General features: G+C 45.6%; 1 protein-coding gene across 1 annotated transcript in view; it reads left to right on the top strand.

The window, feature by feature from the left end:
• The window catches only part of GHRHR (growth hormone releasing hormone receptor), a 36704-nt gene extending 30326 nt beyond the window's left edge, over positions 1–6378 (top strand). Inside the window, exons 11-13 of the mRNA XM_080974211.1 lie at positions 272–401; positions 3896–3937; positions 5462–6378. Of these exons, the coding sequence (XP_080830337.1) occupies positions 272–401; positions 3896–3937; positions 5462–5587 (298 nt within the window). The 3' untranslated portion in view covers positions 5588–6378. The remainder of the gene's footprint in view (positions 1–271; positions 402–3895; positions 3938–5461) is intronic.
• The last annotated feature ends 6879 nt before the right edge of the window (positions 6379–13257 follow it).

Here is a 13257-nt window from a genome sequence, read left to right as displayed (position 1 = left end):
AATCCACTTTCGACTCCGAGTATATTTCATTAGCGTTGCCTCCCATCAACAGATAGGCAGTGAGGACAAAGCTAGGATCATTTTGCTCTCTTTTCCATTGGCTCAAATTCCACCATTTGGTGGCTCCCCTCATTTCCTGCCTTGCCAGTTCCAACGGCCCGAACGTCACTTTAGATCAATTGAGATGCTGGGAGCGCCATCTTGTGCCCGTTTTCTGTAAGCCAAGGAGTCATGACCGTGTTTTCCTCCCGATTTCTCCTCCCAAACCCAGGCGTCTCTGTAAGTCGACTCTGCTCCTCATCCCTCTGTTTGGGACACATTACATCATCTTCAATTTTCTTCCCGATTACGCCAACGTGGGGGTCCGGCTCTCCCTGGAACTCTGCATTGGATCATTCCAGGTGAAGTATGGACTTAAGGGATTTTACAAGTGTGCTTTGCCACTGTTGAGTTGTTTTTATTATTATTTATTTATTCACTTTTTTCCAGTCAGTACAAACACCAAACTAAAAAGACACGTACAAGAAAAAACCATAATAACAATAATAACACAAACTGACAGCGCAAATTTAGATACAGTAATACCCCTATGCCTTGTTGTTGTTGTTGTTGTTGTTGTTGTTGTTGTTGTTTAGTTGTGTCCGACTCTTCATGACCCCATGGATCTGAGAACGCCAGGCACTCCTGTCCTCCACTGCCTCCCACAGTTTGGTCAAACTCATGCTGGTAGCTTTGAGAACACTGTCCAACCATCTCGTCCTCTGTCGTCCCCTTCTCCTTGTGCCCTCCATCTTTCCCAACATCAGGGTCTTTTCCAGGGAGTCTTCTCTTCTCATGAGGTGGCCAAAATATTGGAGTCTCAGCTTCAGGATCTGTCCTTCCAGTGAGCACTCAGGGCTGATTTCCTTCAGAATGGATAGGTTTGATCTTCTTGCAGTCCATGGGACTCTCAAGAGTCTCCTCCAGCACCATAATTCAAAAGCATCAATTCTTCTGTGATCAGCCTTCTTTATGGTCCAGCTCTCACTTCCATACATCGCTACTGGGAAAACCATAGCTTGAACTATACGGACCTTTGCTGGCAAGGTGATGTCTCTATGCCTACTCCTTGTTTATCACCATTCTCTCCCCCCTCTATTTCCCACTGTTATCTGCCTTGTCACTTAGATATTTGTTCCAAATTTCTTTGTATTTATCTATTCTTATTTTGCGTCAACAAGCAATTCTTTCATATGTAGCTAATCTGTCCATATTATCAATCCATATGCTCAGTGGAATCTTTTTGCAACTTCCAATTCATCAAAACAAGTTGTTGTTGTTTTTTGCTTCTAATATACAACCACCTTTTTTGGCCCCTCAAGAACTTCCAAGTTTCTGGAATATAATTTAGAATTAAATTCAGTTCCCCTAAATAACAGTTTCTTTTTATTACTTTTGCTTTAAATATCCTCACCTTGCTCCAGAATGGTCTGATCATTGGGTGGTTAATCAACATATGTATTAAGTTCGCGTTTTTACTCCCACATCTCCAGCAATTATCTGCACTTGTTATTTTCTTCTGATAGAATCTTGCTGGAGTCCAGTGGACTCTAAATACTATTTTCTGTTGAATAAGTCTAAGCCTTAAATCCATAGAGGCTTTTTCTATTGATTTTATACTTGTCGCCCGTATATCAGTTGTTATCTATACTCCTAGCTCTTTACTCCATCTTTGTCTTTCATATTCTAATGTAGTAAAATCGTATTTCTTCCTGTTAAGTAAAGATTTATATAGTGCTAGTGTAGGATTTTTTGTTTTTGTTGCAGAGATTAAATCTTGTAACAGCATGGGTGTTTCTGATGCTGCTATAGCGTCAGGGCCTCCTAATCTTAGAGTTAGGAGTCTCATCTTGGTTTATAATCACAAGTTGGCTCACTGCTGCTGCTCTCAGACTGAATTGCTCACACAATTCAGGGTATCATCTAAATCAGGGTTGAGGTACCTTTGTCTCTTCAACTGCCATCAGCCCCAGCCATATTTTCTGGTAGAAGAAGAAGAAGAGTTTGGATTTGATATCCCGCTTTATCACTACCTGAAGGAATCTCAAAGCGGCTAACATTCTCCTTTCCCTTCCGCTCCCACAACAAACACTCTGTGAGGTGAGTGGGGCTGAAAGACTTCAGAGAAGTGTGACTAGCCCAAGGTCACCCAGCAGCTGCAGGTGGAGGAGCAGGGAAGCAAACCCGGTTCACCAAATTACGAGTCTATCACTCTTAACCACTACACCACACTGGCTCTCAATCATACCTCATGTTATATTTCCTTCATGTTACTTTTTTTTCAGATTGTGTCCCGGAAGTACTGGAAAGGGTTACTTCCGGGTTTCGCCACTCGCGCATGCGCACAAGCACCAAAGCGTGCCGCACACCTGTGCAGATACAGCGCTTCAGGTTGCACACTTTTCATGTTACGAACGGGCCTCCGGAACGGATCCTGTTCGCAACCAGAGGTACCACTGTATAGTCTAGCAGTGACAAGACAAAAGTTCTGATCATGGATGAAGTTGCCTTCATAAGAGTTGGACCATTGCTGAGTAGCCTGCTTCAGCCTGGGGGGGGGGGTCACATTCCCTAGTGATTCAAACATCCAGGGATCACATACCTCTGTTGGTAAGTGTCCCTGGCCCAGCCGTCCAAAACTCAGGGTGATGAGCGAAAGGGGTGACTTCCCGCTTCCTTCTCAAAGCCTAGTAAGCTATTGCTTCAGGAAGGAGGTGTGAGGGCTCTGACAGGGACCTAGAGTCCTTCTTCTCAAAGCCTAGTTAGCACTATATAACACCGGTCCTGAAAGACCTTCATTGGCTCCCAGGATGTTTCTGAGCAAAATTCAAAGTGTTGGTGCTGACCTTTAAAGCTCTAAATGGCCTCTGCTCAGTATACCCGAAGGAACATCTCCACCCCCATCGTTCAGCCCGGACACTGAGGTCCAGCTCTGAGGGCCTTCTGGCAGTTCCCTCACTGCGAGAAGCGAAGTTACAGGGAACCAGGCAGATGGCTTTCTCGGTAGTGGCGCCCGCCCTGTGGAACGCCCTCCCATCAGATGTCAAGGAAATAGACAACTATCTGACTTGTCTGAAGGCAGCCCTGTATAGGGATGTTTTAATGTTTGTTGTTTTATTGTGTTTTTAATACAGTGGTACCTCGGGTTAAGAACTTAATTTGTTCTGGAGGTCTGTTCTTAACCTGAAACTGTTCTTAACCTGAGGTACAGCTTTAGTTAATGGGGCCTCCCGCCGCCGCGCAATTTCTGTTCTCATCCTGAAGCAAAGTTCTTAACCCGAGGTACTATTTCTGTGTGAGCGGAGTCTGTAACCTGAAGCGTCTGTAACCTGAAGCGACTGTAACTCGAGGTACCACTGTCTTCTGTTGGGAGCCACTCAGAGTGGCTGGGGAAACCCAGCCAGGTGGGGGAGGGGTATAAAGAATAAATTATTATTATTATTACTACTACTACTACTTGCCCAGCTTTGGGAAGGAGACAGGAGGACTCAAGGACCCTGCCAGATCGTTGCAGCTCCTTTTCCAAGCTCAGCACCTCGCCTCCCTGACTTTTGGAGGGCGATATGAGGGCTGGGAGCTGATGGGGGGGGGGAGCCTCAAATTTGGTCCTCACCAAGGACACCATATTACTAAGGTCCATTCCTGTCAGGGGCATATTACATCTTAAGGGAGGGGGACCGGAGGAGGGTGTGGGAGAGGGACTGTGGTGTGGTTTTGGGGAGGAGGCATGGCCAATGGAGAATCCCAGGGACCAGGTAGAGAGGTCTAGAGGAATCCAATTGGCCCACAAACCTGAGTTTCCCCAGCTGCTGGTTTAGTAATTTAATTTCTGTGTTTTTTCCTCCTTGTTATACAGGGCTTCATTGTTGCTGTTCTGTACTGCTTCCTAAATCAAGAGGTAAGAAGAGCTGGGGCTGCGGACTTTGCAATATTTTGCCTTGGCTGCGTTTTCAGGGAAGTAAAGGCTTGCGATTCCCATGACCACAGCAGAAAACAAAATTGAGCGATTCAAAATCCGGCCAGGAAATCCTAAGCGCAACAAGACACAGAAGCAGAGAGTATAAACCAGGCTTCCTCAAACTCAGCCCTCCAGATGTTTTTGGCCTACAACTCCCATGATCCCTAGCTAGCAGGACCAGTGGTCAGGGATGGTGGGAATTGTAGTCTCAAAACATCTGAAGGGCCGAGGTTGAGGAAGCCTGGTATAAACCCTTCCCTGTTCTCATCTTTGTGAGGATGTGGCCCTCTCGTGGTTACACAAATTATTGCTTCCCCCAGCCTCCAACATCAGCATGGCCATAGAATGATGGAATTGTAGAGTTGAAAGGGACCCCTGGGGTCATCTAGTCCAACCCCCTGCAATGCAGAAATCTTATCTAAAGCATCCCTGACAGATGGCCACCCAACCTCTGCTTAAAAACCTCCAAGGAAGGAGAGTCCACCACCTTCTGAAGGAGTCCCTTCCACTGTTGAATTCTTTACTGTCAGAAAGTTCCTCCTAATGTTTAGTCGGAATCTCCTTCCTTGTAACTTGAAGCCATTGGTTTGGGTCCTGCCCTCCAGAGCAGGAGAAAACAGGATTGCTCCATCTTCCAAGTGACGGCCCTTCCAACTCTGTGATTTTGTGATTCAATCAATCAATCAATCAATCAATCAATCAATAAAAATGACCTGATGCTATGGAAGCTTCTGCTTATTTCCTTCTATATATTTATATGCTGCTTAATATCACAACAGTCTCTAAGGTAAAGGTAAAGGGACCCCGGACCATTAGGTCCGGTCATGACTGACTCTGGGGTTGCAGCGCTCATCTCGCTTTATTGGCCGAGGGAGCAGGCATACAGCTTCCGGGTCATGTGGCCAGCATGACTAAGCCGCTTCTGGCGAACCAGAGCAGCGCATGGAAATGCTGTTTACCTTCCCACCGGAGCGGTACCTATTTATCTACTTGCACATGATGTGCTTTTGAACTGATAGGTTGGCAGAAGCTGGGACAGAGCAACGGGAGCTCACATTGTTGCGGGGATTCGAACCGCCGACCTTCTGATCGGCAAGTCCTAGGCTCTGTGGTTTAACCCACAGCGCCACCTATGTCCCTCAGTCTCTAAGGTAGGTAGATGTTAAACAGTGAAACTAAGCAAATAATAATGATGCAACACTAGAAAAATGATAAAGTCCCCCCAAAGTGCCCACTGTGTTTTCTGACGCCAACAGTTGACACCTCAACTTTTGCATTTGTTGGCACTGACAAATTTCAGACGAAGTGTAAAATAGCTAAGAATAATCCAAAGGTTTTAGGTTTATTCCTTCTGTGCTTGACATATAACAAATGTCACCGACAGAGCTTTGCACTTTTACTCTGGCTGTGTCTGAGAACTGAAATGGCAGCTTTCTGGTAATGGCAGCTCTTTTATTTTTAAAGGTACAGGCGGAAATTTGTCGGAAATGGCGTGGCAACAGCTATGGATTTATGCCGATTTGGAGGAAGAGGACAAGGTGGACTGTGCCATCGAGTTCTGGCATCAAGATGACAACCTCGGTGTGTTAGGGGTGACTGATAAGGCGAAAGGAAACAGGAAGGACCAGAAGAAAGGAATGTGGAGTTTGGGAAGATGTTGTCACCCAGATTCATCACTAAGCTGAGAGTTAGTTCTCCAAATCAAGCACCTCCATCGCTTAAAGATTGTGGCTTCAGCATAGAACATTATGACCTTCTCATTTCTCAGATTTTGGATCTCTTGCACCTGCCTCTGAAGTGGAAATGATTGTTAAGAAATCTCCATTGTTTCCCCCCCCCCTCCTCAAATTGTGGTATACAGAGTGCTGCATCCAGCTTATTTCAGCTCCTTTGTTTCGCTTTGTGGAATAGACTATGGCTCAAGCCCCTGCTTTGCAAGCAAAATTCAACCATTGGCGAGATCAGGGAGCAGATTATTGACTTGGATTTGATTTAATATTTGTATTCTGCTTGAAAACCTTGAAAGCACACAAACGTCCCAAACACTGCTATAATATCAAGCACAGGTATAGGTGAAGGTAAAGGTACCCCTGACCATTACCGTATTTTTCGCTCTATAGCACGCACCCGACCATAACACGCACGTAGTTTTTAGAGGAGGAAAATCCGTAGGCATGCCACCCGTAGGCATTCCCTCCATAACATGCACAGACATTTCCCCTTACTTTTTAGGAGGAAAAAAGTGAGTGTTATGGTGCAAAAAATACGGTAAGTCCAGTCACAACAGCTCTGGGGTTAAGTGCTCATTTCACTCTATTGGCCAAGGGAGCTGGCGTTTGTCTGCAGACAGCTTCCGGGTCATGTGGCCAGCATGACTAAGCCGCTTCTGGCAAAACCAGAGCAGTGCATGGAAATGCTGTTTACCTTCCCGCCGGAGTGGTACCTATTTATCTACAACACCACCAGATTCATCCAAACAATTAATACAATTTGATAAAGCCATAGTAAGTCATGGTGTTGCCAGGATACTTCCTAATCACAATATGGAAACTTACTCCAGAACAAAAAATAAAATAAAAATATATTAGCTGTGCCCTACTGTGATGTGAAAGGGGTAGTCAAGATGGACCTCTAGAGATGAACTACAACTCCCATCACCCCCAACTATTGACCCTGCTGTTTGTGGCTGATGGGAGTTGGAGTGCGCCAATTGGACGCCATGTTGACTATTCCCCAACCCTCAAATGTATGTCTTGATTCTCCTTGATATAGGGGAAGAGGTTGCTCATCTTGTTACATGGTCACGCCAGTCCATTTGTGGACTGGTAGAGTCACCGCCAGCCAGGACTCTAACACAGGGATGAGGGACATGGGACCCGCTAGGCCAGCGTTTCCCAAACTTGGGTCTGCAGTTGCTTTTGGACTACAATTCTCATTATCCCTGACCACTCGTCTTGCTCAGAGGCAAAGCAACCTGCTCTGGTACCTGGAGCGGCGCTCGTCCCAGGGGGCGTGGTGCACGTCCCAGTGGTGTGCAGTGAGTGGTGCACACCCTGGGGGGTGCCGCCAATTGGGGGTCGGCATTTTGTCACACCCCCCTTTGGAATGGTACCTGGAGTGGTCCGCCCCCACCCCCTAGAATGCCTCTGGTCTTGCAAGCTAGTGATGATGGGAGTTGTAGTCCAAAAACAGCTGGAGACATAAGTTTGGGAAGCCAGTTGCTAGATGTTGAGGGACTACAAAACCCCTCACCCCTGACCATTGGGGATGCTGCCTGGGGCTGATGGGAATTGGAGTTTGAGAACATCTAATGTCCTGTCCTGTGGACATTCCGGCAACTGGAATTCAGAGTCATTCTGCCTCCCAGCCACTAGGGTTGGTGGCCCTTGCTGATTTGCACCTCCACAAATTTGTTTCATTTTATCACCCACAAATGGTGCATTGAATTCTGGAAGGCCATTTTGGCTCTGCGTGGATTTTCGGCTCATCCCTACGAATGCTTTACTATCAGAATTGCAACAAGATTCCAGAAGCCAAATTGTGGAAATGACTTTATGGCAACAGGCCACCGCATACAGTTCAGAGGGGACATTTCAAGGACATTTCTCAGCTTTCCATTTACCCAGTTTCTCAGCTTTCCATTTACCCAGTTTCAGCCTGGGTCAACATTGGCTGTTTTGCCCTCTGTGAAGTGCGGAATAAGCCTTAATCTTCAGGAGAGGACTGCTTCATGGAATGGACTCCATGGGAATGGACTCGATGTTGCCATAGCAACACCACCCCTTACAGTTCCCTCCAGACATCTGGAGGAGGGAACATGATCGTTAATCATAATTAGGAGGGCGTTTCAGGTTAATATGCGCAGGGAAGGTTGAGGGTTTTCAGCCGAGAGCACCTGGGGGGAAAATATACCGCACATATAAGTGGCGGGGAGCATTAGATTCATCATGTAAATGTAAATGTCTCCAGAGGAGGGAGTTCCCCCTAGCTGAGGGCCTTATGTAATGTGCGATCTGTAAGGAACAGAATTAATTCAGAGGGCTTGTCATATGAAAACCCCCAGGCAATTAATTGAGTTTTTAAACCCAGACAACAGAAATTATCCAGCTTCAATATGATTACTTCTCTCCCCATGATGCGATAAGGCTAACAGCCTGACATTGTCTGCATTGTTTAAAACAATCCACATTTGGAAATGTGTCGCTGAGGCTCCCGGAACACAAATTTGATGTGAATATTTGAATCGCCGCAGATATATCATCGCGGACAATTTCTGCTTCTGTTTCACCCCGCTAAATTCGTTTTGACTTCAGTGTGGTCTGGCCTCTGCGTAAGCTAGCATATGATTCAGCAGCCATGGAACCCAATCCTCTGGGTGCTATTTACCCATGAGTAAGCCCACCTCTGCTCAATGGAGCCTACTCCTGAATAAATGTGTTTAGGATTGTAGTCTAGGGTCTGTCGAACTCAAGGGGTCCTGTGAGTAAACGTGGACAGGGGTGGATAAGTTTGCATCAAGAATTGATTGGAAATTGTGAGAAAGTACTCGCCCTTACTTGTTAAAATAGATGTCTGCCATGAAACTAAAGAACCATACCAAATGAATTTGCTTTCACAATTTCGTGTGTGTTTGTTGTTACAAGGTGCATGTCTGAACCTGCGTACGTGTTCACCACTGGTATAGACCTGGCGTTCGCTCTTGAGAGGAATGCAACATTTTGACATGTGCCCATTTAAAAAATGTGTGTATACCTTTAAAACTTGTGCCTAATAAAGAACGTGTCACACCAGGAAGTAGAAAAGAAGTTGCTTTATTACTCAGGAATGAAAGAGCCAGAGCATTTAGGCACTGCTTTAGTCACTGGCATCGCAAATCATGGGCAGAAAATAATCATTCGAGACATCCAACTACAGTGGTACCTCGGGTTACATACGCTTCTGGTTACAGATGCTTCAGGTTACAGACTCTGCTAACCCAGAAATAGTACCTCGGATTAAGAACCTTGCTTCAGGATGAGAACAGAAATCGTGCTCTGGCAGCGCGGCGGCAGCAGGAGGCCCCATTAGCTAAAGTGGTGCTTCAGGTTAAGAACAGTTTCAGGTTAAGAACGGACCTCTGTACCACTGTACCAGACTACCAAAAACAACTACCAGACTTTTAGAAGACATCTGAAGGCAGCCCTACACAGTGGTACCTCGGGTTAAGAACTGAATTCGTTCTGGAGGTCGGTCCATTCTTAACCTGAAACTGTTCTTAACCTGAAGCACCACTTTAGCTAATGAGGCCTCCTGCTGCTGCTGCGCCACCGGAGCACGATTTCTGTTCTCATCCTGAAGCAAAGTTCTTAACACGAGGTACTATTTCTAGGTTAGCGGAGTCTGTAACCTGAAGCGTCTGTAACCCGAGGTACCACTGTATCAGTAGCTTTATATATGTTGATGTTTCATTGTATTTTTGTACATGTTGAAAGCTGCCCAGAGCAGCTGGGGCAATCCAGTCAGATGGGCGGGGTACAAATAATAAAAATATTATTATTCTTCACCCCAGGCTGACAACAGTTTGAGCTCATGATTTGGGACAGTAGTGACCCTGCTTAGGGGAGCTTTTAATGTTTAATAGACTATTATATTTTAATAGTCTGTTGGAAGCCGCCCAAAGTGGCTGGGGAAATCCAGCCAGATGGGCGGGGTATAAATTATTATTATTATTATTATTATTATTATTATTATTATTATTCACACACCTAGAGGAAGTAGTGTAGGGATGTGCCTCAACACTCACGCTAAGGGGAAAAACAGGGGAAAGGTATAGCCGACATGGAATTTTGTCTCGTTTGTTTGTCACTGTGGCCAAAGTGAGAACATACCACAGAACTGGTAAAACTGCAAAAGCGCATTTCAGTAGTCCAAGCAGGAAATAACCAGAACGTGTGCCATTCTATTGAGACCGTGTGCAGGCAGGTAGGGTCTCAGCCGGCATACCAGTTGGAGCTAGCAGACAGCTGCCCTGGACACAAAATTAACCTGCATTTCCATGGATAGCTGTGAGTCCAAAATAACTCCCAGGCTGCGCACCTGGTCCTTTAGGGGCACAGTTACCCCATTCAGGACCAGGGAGTCCCCTGCCTGTTTGGTTAAGAACCCCAGAGGAGCCTTCTTAGGTAAAGGTAAAGGGACCCCTGACCAATAGATCCAGTCGTGACTGACTCTGGGGTTGCGGCACTCATCTCGCTTTATTGGCTGAGGGAGCCAGCGTACAACTTCTGGGTCAAGTAGCCAGCATGACTAAGCCGCTTCTGGCAAACCAGAGCAGCACACGGAAATGCTGTTTACCTTCCCACCGGAGCGGTACCTATTTACCTACTTGCACTTTGACGTGCTTTCGAACTGCTAGGTTGGCAGGAGGAGGGACCGAGCAATGGGAGCTCACTCCATCGCAGGGATTCGAACCGCCGACCTTCTGATCGGCAAGTCCTAGGCTCTGTGGTTTAACCCACAGTGCCACCCGCATCAGGCCAATGCTCCATTTAGTCCAACATCATATTCCCACGGTGACCAACAAGATGCTTATTGGAAGCCCATAACCAGGAGCCGGAGTAAAAGAGCACTGTATCCTTCTGCGATTCCCAGTGACTCATTGACAGAAGCATGTTGCTTGTGACAGGATAGGTACACCGTAGCCTTTGAGGCTACATAAAACCTAAGCTGACACTCCCAAATTATTTTAAAATGATAATAATTTAATATTTGTTGAAAAATATTTCCAGCCCATTTTTCATTACAAAAAGAACCGCAAACTGGGCCCCAAGCACAAAAAGTTCAAATCTTTATCCACAAACTGTAGATTAAGACAAACCTTAAATCAATAGTGATGTGGAAGTTAGATACAGCTGCCAGCAATTACATCAGTGAACATACAACAAATTAAGCTGAACTAAACACCGGCCACAGTCGGGAAAGGCGAAACTGCAGAATCTGCCGACATGTTCTGCTGAGTTAAGAGAATTCAAGGCAGGAAGCAAAAATGTTTCCTATGGATGTTTGCATGTCATTGGATAATCTGATCTATAGTTGCAATAAAGAAAAACAAACAGTAATTGCGGCATTTCAGCGGAGGGAAATAATTGCATTTATATATGAATGTATTTTTAGGCTGCCTTTCAAGGTGGCTTATAATAGATAAAATACAAAAACAACCATGCAAGAAATAAGCAAAATGAAAGCACGACAACTATTTAAAACCCAGCAAATTGACAGGAGATGAGACATTATCATTATAGCTTATTATGCCATTATAGCGAAAAGATTCAGGATGATGGCATCACCAGCCAGTAGCAGAGTGGCGCTGCTCTCCCAATACAAGATTCCTGTGCTGGCTTGTGTAAGAGGCTCACTTCACAGCATTCCTTTGTGGCACAAATTCTGGAGACGTGTGAAGATGAAGTGTGGAGATGGAGAGAAGCTGGAGAATCGGAAGACCACTGGAGAACTTGACTTGGAAATCTGTGTGCTGCAAAACTTTGGCAAGTGGACTTTATACTTGCTTTGTGAGCTTTGCCTAAGCAATGGCTTTGAAAGTGAAAGCCCTCTCTGGGCTCAGAGAGAGAGAGAAGAATTCCTCAAGCAACTGTTTGTATATAATGTGTTTTGTGTTTGTTGTTGTTTAGTCGTGTCCTACTCTTCGTGACCCCATGGACCAGAGCATGCCAGGCACTCCTGTCTTCCACTGCCTCCAGCAGTTTGGTCAAACTCATGCTGGTAGCTTCAAGGACACTGTCCAACCATCTCGTCCTCTGTCGTCCCCTTCTCCTTGTGCCCTCCATCTTTCCCAACATCAGGTTCTTTTCCAGGGAGTCTTCTCTTCTCATGAGGTGGCCAAAGTATTGGAGCCCCAGCTTCAGGATCTGTCCTTCCAGTGAGCACTCAGGGCTGATTTCCTTCAGAATGGATAGGTTTGATCTTCTTGCAGTCCATGGGACTCTCAAGAGTCTCCTCCAGCACCATAATTCAAAAGCATCCATTCTTCGACGATCAGCCTTCTTTATGGTCCAGCTCTCACTTCCATACATCACCACTGGGAAAGTTTAGGAACTTAGAAAACTGTTTGGTCACATCTATATTGTGCATGATAGCATTTACTAAGTCAAACAATCTCTACTACACTTTCTTTTGCTGTGAATCCCATACCCAGCAGGGACCACTCTGGACAACTCTTTGCTCCCACTGGTCCACACACATGGCTCTGTCCGTGGCCTGCTGGAGATCATCGACCTGCACAACCAAGGTGATTTCAGCCCCATAATGGGGCCTGAATCCCAATTGGAAGGGATCCAAATGGTCTGCATTCTCCAGGAGTGCCTGGAGTTGTTCAGAGACCACCTGCTCAATCACCTTGCCCAGGAATGGAAGATTTGAGACTGGGTGATGATTAGCCATAACGGCCGGATCCAAAGATGGTGGTTTTTTTAAAAAACAAATATTTAAAGCAGCTTAATAACAGCTTCTTCAAGCGGGTCTGGTAAGACTCCCTCACAGAGGGAAGCATTCACCAGCCCATGGAGCCCATTGCCTAACCCTGCCTGGCTCACTTTTATGAGCGATGGGCAAGAATCAAGGAGATAGGTGGTCATTTTCACTGGTCCAAGCAGTCTGTCCACATCCTCAGAGCCTACGGGTTGAAACTGATCCCATACAACTTGACTAGACAGAGCTCTGCCACTCTCCCGCCCTGGCCCTACTACCACAGTGTAATCTACATTATCTGCAAAATTTATTTGTCTAAATTTATACATAAAAGTGGAGGAAAGATGCAGCTGTATAATTCTATATTTGCGCAGTGTGTGGGTGAATCTTGACCGCACTAAGAAAAAGACATTTGTTAAGTGTTGTCATTTAAGGCTACATTCACACCATATGTTTAAAATATTATACTGTCATAGAATCATAGAACTGTAGAGTTGGAAAAGATCCTAGGTATCATCTGGTCCAATCCCCTGCAATGCATAATGCTAATTTATACAGTCATAGCCTCCTCAGAAGAAATCTGGGAGCTGTGGTTTGTTATGGATGCTGAGAGCGGTTAGGCAATAATCATAATCATAATTTATTATTTATACCCCGCCCATCTGGCTGGGTTTCCCCAGCTATCCTGGGCGGCTCCCAATCGAATATTAAAAACACAATACATGATTAAACATTAAAAACTTCCCTAAGCAGGGCTGCCTTCAGATGTCTTCTAAAAGTCAGATAGTTGTCTATTT

Source organism: Podarcis pityusensis (assembly GCF_964106645.2).
Source record: "Podarcis pityusensis genome assembly, chromosome: 12".
NCBI lineage: Eukaryota > Metazoa > Chordata > Lepidosauria > Squamata > Lacertidae > Podarcis > Podarcis pityusensis.
The sequence above is the reverse complement of the archived record's forward strand: the minus strand, read 5'-3'. Positions and strand labels throughout refer to the sequence as shown.